At 38.5% G+C, this 18,212-nt stretch overlaps 2 protein-coding genes across 6 annotated transcripts in view; both read right to left on the minus strand.

Annotated features, from left to right (window-relative positions):
* Positions 1–848, minus strand: part of cacna2d4a (calcium channel, voltage-dependent, alpha 2/delta subunit 4a) — a 158,754-nt gene extending 157,906 nt beyond the window's left edge. For all 3 annotated transcript variants that reach the window (XM_047389098.1, XM_047389097.1, XM_047389095.1), the window contains exon 1: positions 305–848. The gene's annotated coding sequence lies outside the window, so the exon portion shown is untranslated. The remainder of the gene's footprint in view (positions 1–304) is intronic.
* A 6,371-nt stretch (positions 849–7,219) lies between these two features.
* The window catches only part of dcp1b (decapping mRNA 1B), a 177,501-nt gene continuing 166,508 nt past the window's right edge, over positions 7,220–18,212 (minus strand). For all 3 annotated transcript variants that reach the window (XM_047389521.1, XM_047389520.1, XM_047389519.1), the window contains 7 exons: positions 16,777–16,843; positions 13,719–13,902; positions 13,475–13,567; positions 12,654–13,368; positions 11,942–12,177; positions 10,486–10,698; positions 7,220–10,342 (listed from right to left, as the gene is read on the minus strand). In XM_047389521.1, coding sequence (XP_047245477.1) covers positions 10,265–10,342; positions 10,486–10,698; positions 11,942–12,177; positions 12,654–13,368; positions 13,475–13,567; positions 13,719–13,902; positions 16,777–16,843 — 1,586 coding nt within the window. In that variant the 3' untranslated portion in view covers positions 7,220–10,264. The remainder of the gene's footprint in view (positions 10,343–10,485; positions 10,699–11,941; positions 12,178–12,653; positions 13,369–13,474; positions 13,568–13,718; positions 13,903–16,776; positions 16,844–18,212) is intronic.

Below are 18,212 nucleotides of genomic sequence, written 5' to 3' on the forward strand. Positions count from 1 at the left end.
TCTTACCCTGCTAATTGAACCTTCACACTCTGCTCTTACTGGTGCAATGTGGAATCAATGAAGACTGGCTACCAGGCTGGTCCAATTTAGCCATGAAACCTCCCACACAACATGACAGGTGTTTCAGTTTCATTGTCCAACCCCTGTATGTCTACTCCAGATCCACAATTATCTGTCGATATTAAATTCTTTAACAACTCAAAAGTAATGCATACTAATGTGCAGAGAACCAGGATGCTGTATTTAAAAAATGGAAAAAAAACCTGAATGTAATTTTGCATAAGTGTTGAAGGGCAGTACTTACTGTGTCATATTTTCAAAGTTTTTAAGAGGCATTCTGGTCAGAAGAGACTTACTAAATGTGGAACAAAAAAAGTCTGAATTACTGGTTTGATGTCAGCTGAGCTGGAAATCCCTGCATATTAAGGAATGTGCAATGTTTTTATCCTGGATGACAGAGGTCACGTCTGTGCTCAAGGAGTCCCAATTAAGTCTTGTCATTCTTCTACACCTCACTTTCCGGAGCTTTTAATCTGATTTCTATTACTTCGGTCTTCCACTTCTCTCTTCCATGCATTTTATTCATCTTGAATCCAAAAAAACAGAAAAAAAAAAGTCTTGGTTCAGCCCTGACAAACTTAGTCCAGCTCAGGCATATTTTTAAAAAGGAAAAGGGAGCCTTTATATTTCCAGGAAAATAAATGCAGCAATTTGAGAATTTTCCACGGCTCTTCCTGTCTGCCTCACATGGTCACGGTTTAAACGCAGTACTGCTCAGAACAAGGGCATTAATACGCAGAGAGCCAATCGCCAGGCTGATGAATGGACTGTAGGGACACACTCTCTCTCTCTCCAGAGTATCTTTTCCTCATCTCTTCCAGCACCACTTTATACCATAATCCAACCAGGATTAAACCCCTCCTCCCACCATCCCTCTCATAGTGCACACACATTGACACAATATCTCTCTATTTTATCTTCCAACAGTGTTTGACCCAGTGTATTTTGTTTTCTGCTTGTCTTTCTAGTTGTGTCTTCTGTCCTGTGTTTTTCTAATCTCACTCACCCACTATTTCTGCATTCTTTTCAAGAACTCAACTTTTCCCTTTGCTTGGTGTTACTGAGATCACCAGTGGATGGTAAAACACAATACAAATATGTGAACAACTAACTATGGTATGAGAAGAAACACTAATACGCTTAGTGGGACAGTTATTCTGATTCTGTGTTTGTAAGTGCAGGCTGCTTTAGTTGGACAAGGGAGACTGTCTTGATTGAGATACAAACACAGAGACACCTAGTGGACTCTCACTGGTGCACACGTGAACAAACCAGTTCTTTTTAGTTTAACATATGCCACACTTTTTACTAATGTTAAAAACACTTTTCATTTAAAAATGTTTTTTAAATACATTTAAAAGCAACAATGAGTACTATATACATATATAATGACAATTAGAAATACATTGACTCAATCACTGATGAAGTTCTTATTAGTGTACATGTGTTCATTTGAAATCTTTATACATGGTAAATATTTTTTTGCATATTCCTATCTCATTCCATTTTGTATAGTATTGTATGGTAGACTTTGTATATTACCTTTTTTTTTTTAACAGGAAGTCTTATTTTTTTGTGAAAACAGTAAAATTTCCCAATTAAGGGTCAAATAAAGAAAGAAAATGACACCAGTATGAATGCAGTCATATGGGGTGCTGGGAATGCCTTAAAAGGCTGCCCAGTCCTCATATACCCAAAGCAATGGCTGCATGTCTCCACATTCCCTGCACAAAGTCAAGCTTATTCCTAGTGCAAGTTAGACTCAGTCAGGGTTGCCATTTGCCTTAGGATCCTGTATGTGGTGTTCATGGGAGGAAACTCAAGGTATAGATGTAGACAGAACGGAATGTAGTTTGGGAAACTCAGGGTCTCATTTTTACAGATGATGCAATTCTATTGACATCTTCAAGACATGATCTTCACTATACACTGGACAGGATGAGAGTCAGCTCTTCCAAGTCTGAGGCCAAAGTTCTTAATCATAAATGTCAACAAAATATTTGAAAAACTGAAAGCTAGCTGTATTATTAAATAGTCTAGGTTCTAAGGCAAAGTTTTCCCATGCATCAGGCGGTTAATACTTCAGTGGCAAGAAAGAACCTATGGTAGTAAATATCATAGACATGAAAAATGAGTACACAAAAATACAGCAAATTTCAGAATAATATAAGATGTGGATTATAACTGAAAGACCAAGATCCCGGACACCAACAGCTGAAATGAGTTTTCTCCAGAAGGTGGCTGAGCTCACCCTCTTAGAGTGGGTTAATAGCCCAATCATCTGAGCTCAGAATAGAGTCGCTGCTTCGTGTTGGGACCCAGCCATGGGTTACAACATTAAAGGCAAGTAAGAACCTTTCTGAAACTTTCTAAATAAATTGCCCTAAACCTACTTCCAGCACAGCCAGGAACAAGAAGAGTAACAGCAGTACTGATTTGCTGTTCGAGTTTCCACCAATCATTCATATAAAGGGTGTAATAAGACAAGCATGACTTGACTTTCCTTCTGAGGCCTCAAAAAGCGGTCCGAATCGAAGCAGATTTCCCCCATGGCCTGGAAAAGAAGGCCAGGACCTCATCGCATGCCTTCCTGCGTGCACGTCTGGGTAGCGAGAGCTACCCCGCCACATTGCGGCCACTCAAGAAGCCGAACGTGCCTTTGTCGTACGATTTGGCCAGGCCAGCTGAAAGCACTAACCCTCAGCTACCTGCAAGCTAACCCTTTGTTTAAGCCACACGTGGATGTTGTCCTCAATGCCCAGGACAACTTTGGGTGGTGTTTGGACAGAGAAGATTAGTTTAGAGATAAATAATCTAAATGTTTGTTTAATGACGTTTGTTTTTGTTTGTGTTGAGAAACTCAGCTAATGATGTGTTCTGTGTTATGTTTATAAAGTTAATACAAACTTTATTTAAAGGGTGGCTTTTAAACACAGATTGGGCCTGGATGCCTCCATTTATTAGTTTTCCTAACACATCCCACAGGAGGAGATGCTATGGCAGACTCAGAACTTGTTTTTCAGATTCAGATTTTTATTCATTTCTTCTGGCCTGGGAACACCTGCCCTCCAAGCACTGGACATTAATGGATGTCTTTCTGTGGCTTTTTTAAGTCAGTCAGCCTGTGTCTTTATTTAGCCTAGAAATTTATATTGAAACTATATTTAAAGTCCTGTATAAAGTATTGATTGGTTAGCCCATATGATTAAACATTTAAAACTTTTCAAAAGACATTTTGATGTGGATGCATTAATAGCTTTTACATTTCATATCGTATATAATGTAGCTTAGTCAAAAGCTAATGTTTCTTTTTAATGTTTCAACAACAATTTGCTTAGAGGGTTTGGATCATTAGGAATGAGCTGGAAAAGGTCGCTCGGGAAATGTAAGTCAGGGTTTCCTTTCTGGATCCAGACCAATGCAGCAGGTACAGCAGTATTTTTATGTCTGGTTTCACTTTGGCTCTAACAGCATACACCATTTTCTTACAGCTGGTATGAAGTTATAAGATTATAACATTCACACATTCAACCATCTCTAAACAAACTGTATGAAACATTTTACATGCTGTAGGCTTATAAAGTAAACATATAGCAGAATCATAGTTTTTCCAAATTATAGATTAAACAAATTAAATTTTCGGATAGTTGCTATAACTGGTATCATACCAGTCTAAAGGGCTCCTACTAGATTTCCATTTAAAAATTATTTACTTTTCCACACTCAATTTTGTAAATTTTCCCAGCGGTTTTTCATGACAATAAGGACATATTGGTCCCCATTATTGGCTTGGTTGTTTTTTTTCTCTCTCCACAAATCATCAAACAACAGTGCTGTCTTGTGATTTAACAGTGTGGCAAAGCTTTTTCTCTTTTTTTTGCGTCTGGACAAACATCAGGTAAAATGTAAAATACTCTGTATTGGATTATTCTGAAAGAATACAGATAATTAAAATTCACTGTTTGTGACCAGTAATACATTATTTTCCCAAAAATAGGAATACGAATGCTTCGTTTGGCTCTTAAAACAAAACCGAGTTTCAGAACATTGGGTCTGGTTTTAAACACAAAATCGACCTTTTTTATTTTAGAATAAGGGGGTTTTATCAATAAGGAGCTCGCTAAAAGGCCAATAAGTTGGAAAGAATCAAGTTGAGGTGAACAGGAACTAAAGGTGGTCACCTATCATAATAAAAAGCCTGTCAGTTTTCCAGAAATCTAGGCCTTTATCTTTTAGACCAGTGTTGCCGTACCCTGGTCCTCAGGGACCTCTGTCTGTCAACAAGCAGACTTAATGAATTAAACAAGCACAGATATGTGTTCGCAGTAAAACATCTGCTCATGCAGGTCAGGAAATGAAAATGCAGTAAAACAATCTGTAGTGAACATACAGCAATAATGCCGGGTTTGGTTTAACATCAAATATGGTTAAATAACAGCTAAAGTCACAAACACAAAAAACTAAGAAGGTATTTAAAGTCTAAGACAAGTGTACTTTATAATGTGGAACATACAGTAACAATACGACTACTTCTTCCTTCATGACCGCAAAGAAATCTAACATGTTTCATTTGACAACTTTCATTTGACTCTTTCTATTTTAACTGAAATATAGATATATGTTACACAATAAAACAATGTTGATAGAAACCAAATGTCTAGTAACTACTTGTATTTTTTTTGGATATGCTCAAATGGTTTATGTGCATTCAAGTCTTTCAGGTTCATAAAAATAAATATGATGCTATTTGTTTTACTCTATTTAGGGTATTTACATCCATTTGTAAGCAGTTACCTTGATGCATAAGTTCATTTTAGTTTTTCTAGCCTTCAAATTACAATCCTTTTTTCTTTCTCTGTCCTTTTATTTTAGGGATGATCACATCCGAATCTTATTTGTTCATTTGCTGTGCATCCAAGGTTAGAATCAACAAGCATTTAACTGCAGATCTAAAAACTGCAGTGATCTACATAACTATACAGAAAAAAGAGCATTACTCACCTATGTCACTGCAGAACTGAACTGTTGCTCCAACTAGTGTTTGTTGTGAGCAGCTCCACAGTTTGAGAAAAACCTAAAGATAATTCAAATAGATCTCAACAGACCAAAAAGTAATTTATTTCACTGACACTGGGTGACCCATTAGATGTCGACTGAGAAAGGCTGCACAAAGCCTTCCGGCTGAGGATTCAGTAGTTACAAAAGTGGTGTGCCCGCCTCTCTGGACTAAACAAACACACACATACACACAAACACACACATACTGTACACCAGAAGTCATTGATTAGTCTAAGCCAGAGCTAATAGTCAGCCTTTATGTTTAGCTCCATCAGCTAAACCAGTGATCTGAAACCTCCTCCTCTATGAGGAAAAAGACGTGTGCGTAATTCCTGAAAAACAAAAAGATTTAGAAGTAATATTTGACAGGAGATTTAATTTTCCATCCTTTTTTGGTGCATGTGAATTGGAACAGCTCCAGTTTTGAAATTACCCCTGTGATAGTTTAAGATAGCGAATCTGTAATTGTAATTACTCATGTTGATGTTAAACTCAATGTTGACTGGGGAAAAGAAGCAGGAAGGAAAGGAGTAAAGGGAGAGGCAGACAAAACTTTCAAGTGTTGAAAAAAAGAGGAGCAGCATGGGAACGGTCAGCCTCTGACCAATTCACAATAGTGTTGAATACTTTGTTTGGGTTTCCACTTACTCTTGAGTCATTAGGAGCACAACACAAAGAACATAACACTTTTATTGCAATTATAATTAGGACAGTTGGAGAGCCATTCAGATGTTTTAACACACACTCATCATTGGCATGAATGGTATTTTCATTTTGAGATTTCATTGATGCATTACACCGTTCTTCCAGGGAGGGATGATGATACGACACACAACTTCAACAAATTTTAAAAACAAGAATTAGATGCACAGGTTTCAATTTATTGTGGATTTTCTCTTGAAGAGATGTTTTTTTGTAGCCATTACTAAGCTTCAGGCTGGATATTTGACCACTCTCCTTGGCAGAATTAGCAGAGTTCATCCAAACTGGTTTGCTTGCAGTCACGGAGGGAACATTCATGCAGTCCACAAATTTTCAGTGTAGATGCTATCAGGGCTTTCCAAAAGCTTAAACTGTGGAACGACCTGCCTTTGCACAAAGCTATACAGGCTATTGATCATTTTGAGAATCTTTTCTAATACCCATTTCTATTCTCTGGCTTTTAGTTCCAGTTATCTGAGTATTTTACTTTCTATTGTTATATTTGATGTATTTCATTACTCATTTCACCAAGGAATGTTTTATTTTATTTTACACTTTATTTGACTGTTTAAGGTACTGATTTTATACCTTGTGCAGCACTTTGGTAAACTATTATACTTTAAATGTGCTACAGAAATTAACTTGGACTATAGTAGGCCTACTTTAGCTTTTCAAAAACTAGGTTCTATCTGTGTTTGGGGTGATTATCTATCTGGAACATCCTAATTATCTAAGTTTCAAATATCAAAGAGAGGTTTAGAAGGTAGCCCATATGTATTTTTTCCTGTTTGGTGCATTTGACTCGTCCTTGTGGCTAGCCACAAACGTCAGTTGAGCTTGAAGATGCTGATTTTTGATCAGGGGCTTCTATCTGTGAGTCCATTGCTCGCTTTTACAAATCATCAAGTTGTTTGTTTCATGATCCCTTTCAGCCTGGGAAAAGTATATAACTGTATGAGATTCATGCCAATAGTGAGGGTATACAAATTTTTGCCTGACTGTATATGCAATTTATGCCTTATAGTTACAGTTTTACCTAGTAAAAGACAGATTTAGTAATAAAGATGTTCAAATCTCCCATGAGGTTAAATTCAAAACAGTTTTGCTGGCAACCCTCTTATCCTGGCTTGCTAACCAAAGTAAAAACATGGGAAAAATCACATTGAGTCGGTTAATTACCAAGTTCCTTCCATTCTGCAGGATGTGTAAAAGCTGCTGATTAATCACTGTGGACATTACACTGCAATATTGATTGCTTTAAAACAAGGCAATAAGGTGACATTAAAGCAATAATGAGAACACATTTTTAGTGATTAGCGTTAACTTGGGGTTTCATCCATCATCAGGAGAAATAATCATAAAAGCAACGAACCAAACAGACAAAAGAAAAACACGGGGATAATGGGGTGGAACATTTATTAGCCAATTAAAAAATACAATTTTCTATTTTTTGGACTAAATTTCTTACATAAAAAAAAAATTATCAGACAACAAACTTTGAATTAAAAATATAAACAGATCTTAGAAATTAAATGCAGCATGCGGTTTACTGGCATTGTTTGAGCTACATGTTATTCTTCTCCAATAGAAAAATCATGTTTTTATAAACATCCTCTGCTGTTTTTGTGTGACTGCTACAATATAGACCAGCTATGTACAAAGTTCCAGCAAAAGCTAAATACACATCGACCCGGCCAAAGAAAGATACTTCTAACCAAATACAACCAAGCAGAAAGTGGATGGACTGGATATGCTTAAAATGTTCGTAGCAGTTGTGTTTTAAATTATTTCAATTATTTAAATAAGGTTTTACTAAAACAACTAGAAGCGTCAGATCAGTTCAATTAAACTGAAAACGTAAGAAGTGAATAAAACGTACAACTGTGCAAATCGTAGGTTGACATAGTGATATTTTGCTGCACATTTTTTGAAGCTTACAATGTGGCAACAACCTCAGCATCACAGCATGCTAAAACATTTCTAGCCAAGCATTTATTCTTTCTGTTTGTGTTTGTTTCATATGTTGTGTTTTATTTCTATTGTTTCTTTGTTGTGAAGCACTTTGTGATTCTTATCTTGAAAGGTTTTAATATAAATGAAGTTAATTATTGCTAACCTTATAAACTGCTGTATCACCTTGTGTCACGAGAGCAAAGCTCCACGTCCAAATGAGCAGTCTGTGTGGTAGTGCAAGTTGTCACTTTTCTGAAGTTTTTTGTTTATTGAAGTTTGACTAAGATTGTAAATTTTAACCCCCACAGGAATAGGATGGTAAGGACAAAAAGAGCACTACTAATTACATGAAGAGCCATAAATGTCTAAATGTTATCCCAAGCATCCTGACAAAAACACATTTTAAATAATATCTTGCTGTAGCTTTGATCAGTCTCTTGCATAACTGGCAACATCTTCATTTAAAGGGCAAATATTAACATTTTAGAACCTAAAACCTTTAAATACTGAAAATATAAAACAGTAAAAATAAAATGTAATTGTCCTTTCCATTGTTTTTCAAAGCAGAAAAGCAGAAAAGAACAACTGAAGGAAGGGGCTAGGACAGACAGCTCAAGCAGGGAGTAAACAACCAGGCCACAAAGGGGACCGCTGTTGTTGTTTGTGAGCATAAAGTTATCAGCTAAGAAAATACTTTTAACAGCGGTTTTAACTTTTTATGTTAATGGTAAATGGCCTGCACTTGTATAGCGCTTTATAAAGTCCCCAGAGATCCCAAAGCGCTTTACACTACAATCAGTCATCCACCAATCCATTCACACACTGACAGTGGTAAGCTACATTGTAGCCACAGCTGCCCTGGGGCAGACTGACAGAAGCGAGGCTGCCATGCAATTGGCGCCACCGGGCCCTCTGACCAGCATCACTAGGCAAGGAGGGTGAAGTGTCTTGCCCAAGGACACAACGACTGAAACAGACAAGCCGGGGGTTCGAACCAGCAACCCACCGGTTACCTACCATCTGAGCCACAGGCCCAAACGTTCTGTCAGTAAAAAACAGATGTCCACATATCATTTTAAAATACTTAATAAAGTATTTTTGAATTGAATTGAATTGCCAATTTTTAAACAATTGTCCTGCATGTTTTGCCAGGATAATTGGCTTTAGCTGCAACATTTTTCTTTTCTCTGTGCCTGAGCCAAATTACTGTCTGATAGCAGCTACTGTCTCAGTGTTTACCTTCCGTTTTATTTCCACATGAATAACACTTGCTTTAAGTGACTTCTTAAGGCCATAAACCACGTTGTTATAGGGAAACTAAATGCAGACATACTTATAGAGCTTGAGCAGAGTGATATGCCGTGTTCTCAGAATAATAAGTTTGACTTTCACAACCATTGCATGGCTCGCTAATACAAAGTAGGTGATTCTAGTGACACATTTTGCTTGGAGGAATGTGCTGACATATCAGAGTGACAATGTTGGCCAGAACTGGGGAAGAAATTACAATGTCTGAATGCCGCCAGAATGTTAGTTATGTGACCAGTGATCCTTTCCCAGTGTGTGGACTCAAAGGCAATCTATACTAACCAGAGTTCCCTTTGATCTTTCCAGCGGCTGCTGGTCTCTTCAGTCACTACTGCTTTACAGAAAACTTCTCACCTCACTTTGTCATCCTCATCAGATAAATCTTAAATTTATGAACTTAAATTCAAGCTGGAGACTTTGATACCACTATTTTTTTTTGGGCAGACATTGTATTATGCATTCATGCACAAGTTCAGCAATCCGAAGGTCATGTAATTGTTTTTTGGCAATATTTTGCTGCATTCTGGGCTGTGTTGTGCTGGACTTTGTTCCTTCATATTTTTAAAATAATTTTTCAATTTCAAGCTCTTGAAAAGTGAACTACAAGCCGGAACACAACTGAAAAGAAGAAATTATGATTCATGCCTTTCAAATGTCACATGACTGATAAAATTATTCAATTTATTTTTTTATAATGTCAATTGACATATTTATCATCGTTTTTTTTCTTAGTAGAATGCAATAAAAGTCCAACTTTAAACCCTGCAGGTTGATAAACACATTTGCCATCTAATAATTCCTTGAACAAGCAATGTAATAAAAAGATATTACAGGAATAGGTTTTTTACAGCTTAGTAGGCTGTCTGGTGCTAAAAGGAATAAAATATTTTTATTAACATATCTATATCAACATATAGTTCAAGTTTATCCTTTGTGGTGATGCCACTTTTGATTTGCACCAAACATTTATCTATTTTTTCTAAACAGTCAAATTACTGAAAAGTTGCATTTTACTGCTGATGGTAAAATATTTTGCATTTCTGTACCCGTATGTATTTTTTTAAGATATGTCTAAGTGAACAGAGTTGTACTGTCGAGATTAAATACAGTAAGTGTGATTTGGATGAAGTGGCTCACTAAACATCAGATTCTGCTTTTAGACAGGGAGAGATGTGTAGAGTCATCAGTACTTGCTGCTGGTGCCATTAGCAAAGCGGCTGACGTATGCTTCATAGATGGAGTCCAGGAATGAGCAGTCAGTCTGAAACACAGTAAGTAAGCAACTTAGCACAGAAAACTGTTTTCAAGCATGCCTATTTATTACTACGGAGTGTACATTTTGCTTTTCAGTTGTTTACAAATTCAAATGAAATGCAAAGTTTTATGTATATTTAAGGGTTTTACCTGGATCAGATGCAGCAGTGTTGCTTGAAGCTGGCTTCTAGAAAGAGCTCTGACCTCCCCCTGCAGTGGGGGTTTGCATAAGGTTGAGGGTGCAGAGCTGCTGTCTGGAGCAGCTGCTAGCAGCCCACTGCTGGGCTTTGTCTGACAGAACACACTGGGAGAGAGGAGTAGAGTGGGGGCCACTGTGGCAGGTATCCGCTGGGGGGAGATGATCTGCACAGACAGGGAACAGGATTAAAGTGGAACTTTAGTGGCCACATCTAGACTGGTGCTGTTAAAAGCCAATGATCACCATGAAGGATGTGGGGTGTTTTTTGTAGCCTTTTAACAACTGAGGAAATAAGCTCACATGTGTCATTAGCAGGTAATGCATTAGATTTATTCAGTGGAAAATATGATGTAAAACTTACACCGGTGACAACTTTCAGCCGCTGTCACCAATACACTCATTTTGTATGAGCGTATTGGCCATTTGACTGACATCTGGGCTCCCTCCGTGTGGTTTTTATGTCATCTATAGCGCATGCGCTGAGTCTGTTCCCGCTTCCCTTCACCCTATGATCCTGTGCTACCGCTAACGGTAAAGCTTTCTAAAATCATGGGTATAAACGGCGTCATATCATGACGAGCCTTCAGAAGAAAATCATTTCTGTTAATGCTCTGTGCCTGGTCTGTCAGATTAGGCAGCTGGCCATGTCTTCTTAGTTTGGCATTTGTGCCATACTCCCTATATTTTGTTTTTTATTATTTCTAATAACATATCATTTTCGTTCCACATTGTGATTGTGCACTACTTTGTGTTGGTTTATCACATAAAATAGCAAGAGAACACAGTAAAGATTTTAAGAAATTAAAAAGGTATGAATACTTTTGTAGGGAGCTGTGTAAACACCATGAGAAAGTCTAGTTGTTGCTGTTCCTCCATCTCAAAATCTGCATAGAAATTTCAAACTAGAAACTAGTTGTGTTGTTAGGCTGCAGATTATGTCCCGACCTTATTCGGCTTAAGGAACTGAATTTGTGCCTTTGCTAAGAAATGTCTGATGCTTTCCCTCCTAAAACCTTAAAATACAAATAAAATTAAATCAGTTCTGAAAGTCTACTAAAAGTTTGGAAAACTTGATAGTTTGTGGTATGTGGCTGTAATGTGACAAAATGTAAAAAGCTGGTGGTGCAGAGGGTTTTTAGTCCATAATGACACCATCTGTTGGAAATAAGAACTACAATCCCTCCTTTCCTCTTGCTGGAGTCTTTTTTTTTGGGTAAATATGGTTGAAATTTAGGGCAGCTATTGTTTAACCACTACTGTCCTCCTTTTCTTCGCTCCTGCATCAGCTGGATTTAGGGGTTCGCTTTGACTTTGAAATATCTCAAAAACTGACCTTTAACATTTTATAGATAAGAAATTAAAAAATTGGTATCGCAACAACACTCATCCACCTAAAACGTTTTTTACCGGAAATTGCAGGTCATCTTTTTTATCTGAGGTGACTGCAGTCTGGGTTGGGACTGTGCCTAAAGATGAGGCTGGGCTTTCATTCTGACTGGGCCCCAGAAATCGAGGTGCCAGTCCTGGATGTGGATGGGGTCGAGGATGCTCATGAGAAGTCAGGCTCTGTTCCTGCTGGACCAACTGGAGCTTCTGGAGAAGCTCGTGATGAGAAAGCACACCTTGCCTCTGGAGTGACAGACCTGATGAAAAAGCATAGCGCATCATTACTGGGTTTTGCTTAATAGCAAACTGGTTGACTAATGCAGGCATAACAATAGATAAACAATAAGATTTATGCTGTAAAATAAACAGACAGAAATAGTCACAAGTCAAATATCTGAATTGAATTATTGGGAAAAAATACACAATGTTATTCCCAAACAAGTTTTCTTAATCAGACTATGATTTGGCAGAAACACACTAGTGAAAGTCTTTAAAACACAAAACGACTGCTAAAAAAAACCACTTTATCTGAACAGTAAATGCAAATGTAGAAGCCTCTAACTCCTCTCAAACATATTCACCACAAATTAGATGCTAATCACAGGGTTCCCACACATTTTTCAAGTAAAAATTACAAACTTTACTTTTTACAAAAAAAAAAAAAAGAGGATATAATGTTTAGGTGATTTGTTATTTTAGCTCTTGGCAAGTCATACTAAAATAGATTTTGCACCTGTTCCCATAGCAGTAGAGTCCATCTGCCCCCTCTGCTGTATCTGTTCCTGTAACTTCGCCAGGCTGAGCAACAGCTGCTGACCTTGTTGTACTTCGAGGTGGGAACGTGCCACAGAATCCACGTGAGCAGGCTGGGAGGTGGGATGAGGGTTCTGTTGCAGAGCCGGAGTAGAAGCGGAGGTGAAAGAAGTGGCAAGTGGAAGAGGTGGATGGCTTTGCAGGAGTTTCTTTATTGGGTCGTGCTGCTGCTGCTGCTGCTCCTGGTGGTGGTGATGGGAGTGGAGCTGCTGATGATGGTGGTGGTGGTGTTCGAACGGAAGCCCGTTATCACACAGCCGGTTCTCGGGGGACTCAGACAGTGTTTGAAGCATGCCCCCGGCTCCTGTGGCTCCCCTCTGTCCCTGCATTAGTTTGGCAATGGCCGGACAGTGTTGAAGTTGGTTCGGCAGCTGATGGAGAGCGTTCTTACCCTCTTCCCCATCTATCGGCCGGACACCTGTGTCTAGACCTCCAGTCGGGGCAACATTTCTGCCAGAGTTTAATGAATCCTCGTAAGTCAGTGTGCGGGCGACAGGTGGGCGGGCAACTTTTCCGGCTGATGTGGGAGCAGCTACGGGAGGAACTGGGTCAGATTTAAGAGAGCGGTGGTGCTGATGTTGAGAGTTTAACAGAGGGGCTAAGGTCAGAACCGTGGTATCTGTACCTGAACTGACCTGGAAGGGACAAAATTAGATATGTGATAGCAAAAAAACAACATAGGTAACAATACTATGAAGAAATCTGATATCTCCCAGACTGACATTAGAATTGGTGATGTACCTGAGTGCTTGGTTTAACTGGTATTGGTTTGATCAGGTTTGGATTTCCACACAGAACACTGCTGCCTCCAATCTCCTTTGGCTCTGAGGTAGACTTTTCATAAGACAACAGTATTAAATTAACAAAAGAAAATGCAACACAAACCTCACAGATACTGAAAGATGCTTGTCAGATTTAAATATAGTAATAAAATATAGCCAAATTTTCTGCTGTAAACCTTAAGGACGTATTGGTGTCCCCCTACCTTGTGGTACTCTGATTGTGCCTTGGTCAACATCTGAATGATGTCAACCCCTTTGGCCTCGTTATTTCCTCCTACTAAGCCAGCAGCAGCTCCTCCACCTCCACTTCCTCTTCCTCTTGCTCTTGCTGCTGGGGATAAGGAGCCACCCTGAGACTGAGCGAGGATCTGCTCCTGCTGTGTCAAACTGGACAAACAAAGTGCAGATTTCCCGCATCAGTTTCAAGCCATTATTAATTAGAGGGAAGATTTAAAAGTAAAAAGTCTGAATTATTTTAAATGTTTCTCCTTATTTTATGTAACCTGGATGCATTAGCAAAAAAACAAAAACACAAAATAAAGAAGACTGACATTATGAAAAATTGTATACTTTAAAGAAATCTAACCTTTATTCAGTGGGAAAATGAATTCAAAGATAAAAAAATAAATAAAAACTGTAATGCTATATTAAATGGCACTAAGAATTGATCTGAATTGATTGAAGAGTGTAAAACACTTTCTAATTAGTAATTTATAACTTGCACTTTCCTCTAATACTGAAGTGTCTCTGGGCAACATTTAAAATGGGAAAGACAAGAGAACATGCTATTATAGTATGACATGTCAGATGTGGTAATGTTTATAACTTTGGAATTGGCAACATGATAACAGCCTCTTCCCTAAATCTGCCCATTTCTACAAACAGATTATTTTAAAAGGTAAAAGTAGTGGGAAATTTTAGTTTTCATTCAGTTTTGTTAAATATGAAAAAAAACATTGATTTCCCAGTATTTAACTTGCCAATCAAAGGAAACTGACTGTTCCACTTGTGCATCTCTAATTACAAGTCTTATGTATACTTGTTTATTTACAGATGGTGCTATGACTATGGATAACTTATGCTGTTAACACCTGCAGTTCATTTTAGCCAAAATACATGAACCTCTGCAATCACTGGTATACGTTTTTCTAACGTCTTGTCTGATAAATGATATTTAAAGATCCAGATGCAGTTTTATTACCCTAAGAATAGCCTGTTTAGTCACAAAAGCCAGCATTGCCTAAAATGGCTTTAATACTGTGTAAGTGTTTCTGGAGAAGAGACAGCTGGATTCTACAGAAAGCATGCCGATAAAGGTTTCCAAATGTTTGTATATTTAGCTTCTGTCTCTTTAAACATCACTGAAAACTGTAAAATAAGCCTTTGGTATATATTGCCTTTTACCGTTTCTAGACATGTAAATGTGGCAGAAATATTAAGACCCAGTAGACAGGTAGCTCCCTGGTTAAAACCTACTTGTTTTGGACCTGTTTTCAGTCTGGCAAATGAAGATTGCAAACATACACTGCTCAAAAAAATAAAGGGAACACTCAAATAACATCCTAGATCTGAATGAATGAAATATTCTCATTGAATACTTTGTTCTGTACAAAGTTGAATGTGCTGACAACAAAATCACACAAAAATCATTAATGGAAATCAAATTTATTAACCAATGGAGGCCTGGATTTGGAGTCACACACAAAATTAAAGTGGAAAAACACACTACAGGCTGATCCAATTTTGATGTAATGTCCTTAAAACAAGTCAAGATGAGGCTCAGTATTGTGTGTGACCTCCACGTGCCTGTATGACCTCCCTACAACACCTGGGCATGCTCCTAATGAGACAGGGGATGGTCTCCTGAGGGATCTCCTCCCAGACCTGGACTAAAGCATCCACCAACTCCTGGACAGTCTGTGTTGCAACGTGACGTTGGTGGATGGAGCGAGACATGATGTCCCAGATGTGCTCAATCAGATTCAGGTCTGGGGAACGGGCGGGCCAGTCCATAGCTTCAATGTCTTCATCTTGCAGGAACTGCTGACACACTCCAGCCACATGAGGTCTAGCATGGTCCTACATTAGGAGGAACCCAGGGCCAACCGCACCAAAATATGGTCTCACAAGGGGTCTGAGGATCTCATCTTGGTACCTAATGGCAGTCAGGCTACCTCTGGTGAGCACATGGAGGGTCATGTGGCCCTCCAAAGAAATGCCACCCCACACCATTACTCACCCACTGCCAAACCGGTCATGCTGAAGGATGTAGCAGGCAGCAGATCACTCTCCACGGTGTCTCCAGACTCTGTCACATCTGTCACATGTGCTCAGTGTGAACCTGCTTTCATCTGTGAAGAGCACAGGGCGCCAGTGGCAAATTTGCCAATCCTGGTATTCTTTGGCAAATGCCAAGCGTCCTGCACGGTGTTGGGTTGTGAGCACAACACCCATTTGTGGACGTCGGGTCCTCAAAAGCCGTTTGTGCACATTTGTGGCCTGCTGGAGGTCATTTTGCAGAGCTCTGGCAGTGCTCCTCCTATTCCTCCTTGCACAAAGGTGGAGGTAGCGGTCCTGCTGCTGAGTTGTTGCCCTCCTACGGCCTCCTCCACGTCTCCTGGTGTACTGGCCTGTCTCCTGGTAGCGCCTCCAGGCTCTGGACACTATGCTGACAGACACAGCAAACCTTCTTTCCACAGCTCACATTGATGTGCCATCCTGGATGAGCTGCACTACCTGAGCCACTTGTGTGGGTTGTAGAGTCCGTCTCATGCTACCACGAGTGTGAAAGCACCACCAACATTCAAAAGTGACTAAAACATCAGCCAGAAAGCATAGGTACTGAGAAGTGGTCTGTGGTCCCCACCTGCAGAACCACTCCTTTATTGAGTGTCTTGCTAATCACCAAAGATTTCCCCCTGTTGTCTATTCCATTTGCACAACAGCTGTGAAATTGATTGTCAATCAGTGTTGCTTCCTAAGTGGACAGTTTGATTTCACAGAAGTTTGATTCACTTGGAGTTATATTATGTTGTTTAAGTGTTCCCTTTATTTTTTTGAGCACTGTATTTCCTTTTAAAATAAAAGCCACATAGTTTTGCTTTAGTTGAGTATCAGTGGGTCCACAGTAAGACAAATAAATGTTAGCTTTAAAACACAGATGCATTAATTAAAAGAAGAAAATCATTCTGATAGTAAATCAACTGCTATTTAAATTATCTTATTTCATTTGAAACTGTTATCTATGACATTCATACTTACCAACTCATCCTTTCTGCAATACGCTGACAGTCCTGCTTATCATAGAACCAGATCCCGTGAATAACCACTAGGTAAAAAAGACAGAAAGTGAAATGAGTCAAACACATTCAAAGTAATAATAATATAAAAAAGTAACAAATAAAAATTGTAGAAGATGTTTTGCTTTGCAATAATGGTTCAGACAGTGAGTGGAAAAATCAATTTTTATAAATATGGCTCTACAGCTCTGGGATGAGCTCACTGGTAAGGTCAGCAGACAACAAAATGAGCAAGTTGACCTACCCATAACCTTAAAATCAAATAATTGCATAGACATGAAATAGCTCTAGTTTGTTGCTATGACATCAGAACACACACAACCAAAGCTTTAAAATGAATTATTTCCCAGCAAAGCTAATGGGAACAGAACTCGGCAGCGCCATTATACAGTGAAACATGGGCCCCAGGAGTCCCATAGCGAGAATGAGAGGAAAAAGACTATAATATTGGTTCTTTACAAGTTTACACAACAGTAAGTTAAGTAGCCTTCATTACCCAGCTTCCTATATTTAGCTGCAAGTGATAATTGTTTTGATGTGGGATATTTCCTAAGAAATGTATCAGAATTGTTGTTTTTCCATCAACAAGAGGTAACAGGAGTTTTACTTTAAATACAACTGAGTCCTATTAGCTACTGATTCAGAGTTTAATAACAGCCCTCAGCAAATAAGCAGCACGACATTTGCTCATGTGGGGGAATTACTTTGAGAGAACCATTAATTGTGCAATTTAAAATCTGACTTTTGTGGTTAAGTATCAAGAAGAAAACCAGTGTTGGAAAAAATGTCAGAATCCCCTTTGGAGTTTACATTAGAACATTTAGGGGACAAAGCAACCGTGTGGAAGAAGGTGCTCATCTGCAATAACAACATGAATGGGCAATAACTTTCTATCCCTAGATGTCTAACCCTGGCTGAGACATAACTCAAGCCCATCTTTATATTGTAGAAAATCTTAAGAAAAATCATGTATAACTTGATTTTATATCTGCTTTATAGTAATCTTTGTCTATCATATAAAATTGAAATACTTGCAATGTGGTTGCAACGTGCAAAATGCAAAACTGTTAAGGGGTTTTAGTACTTGTAAGGCAATGTAAGATTTCTTTCACCATAATATGCTGAATATTCCTAGAAAAAAACACCACTTTCTTTTGATTTTTAGTATTTACAACAGAACAATAGAACAAATTTACTGGATCAATTTGACAGAAGTAACCCAGTGTGATTTGACCACAAACAAACACGTTTTGTTATTCTGGACTGACGCTACCAGAAATTTGAGCTTTTGTGTCATTGCTGTTAGCTGTTGCTGACCACTATAATCTATAATATAATGCAATTGTACATTAAATTAAATGCCCATAGTTATCTTTTTTTAATGTGTTAAGAAGCCAA

Source organism: Girardinichthys multiradiatus, chromosome 17, assembly GCF_021462225.1.
Source record: "Girardinichthys multiradiatus isolate DD_20200921_A chromosome 17, DD_fGirMul_XY1, whole genome shotgun sequence".
In the NCBI taxonomy this organism is placed as follows: domain Eukaryota; kingdom Metazoa; phylum Chordata; class Actinopteri; order Cyprinodontiformes; family Goodeidae; genus Girardinichthys; species Girardinichthys multiradiatus.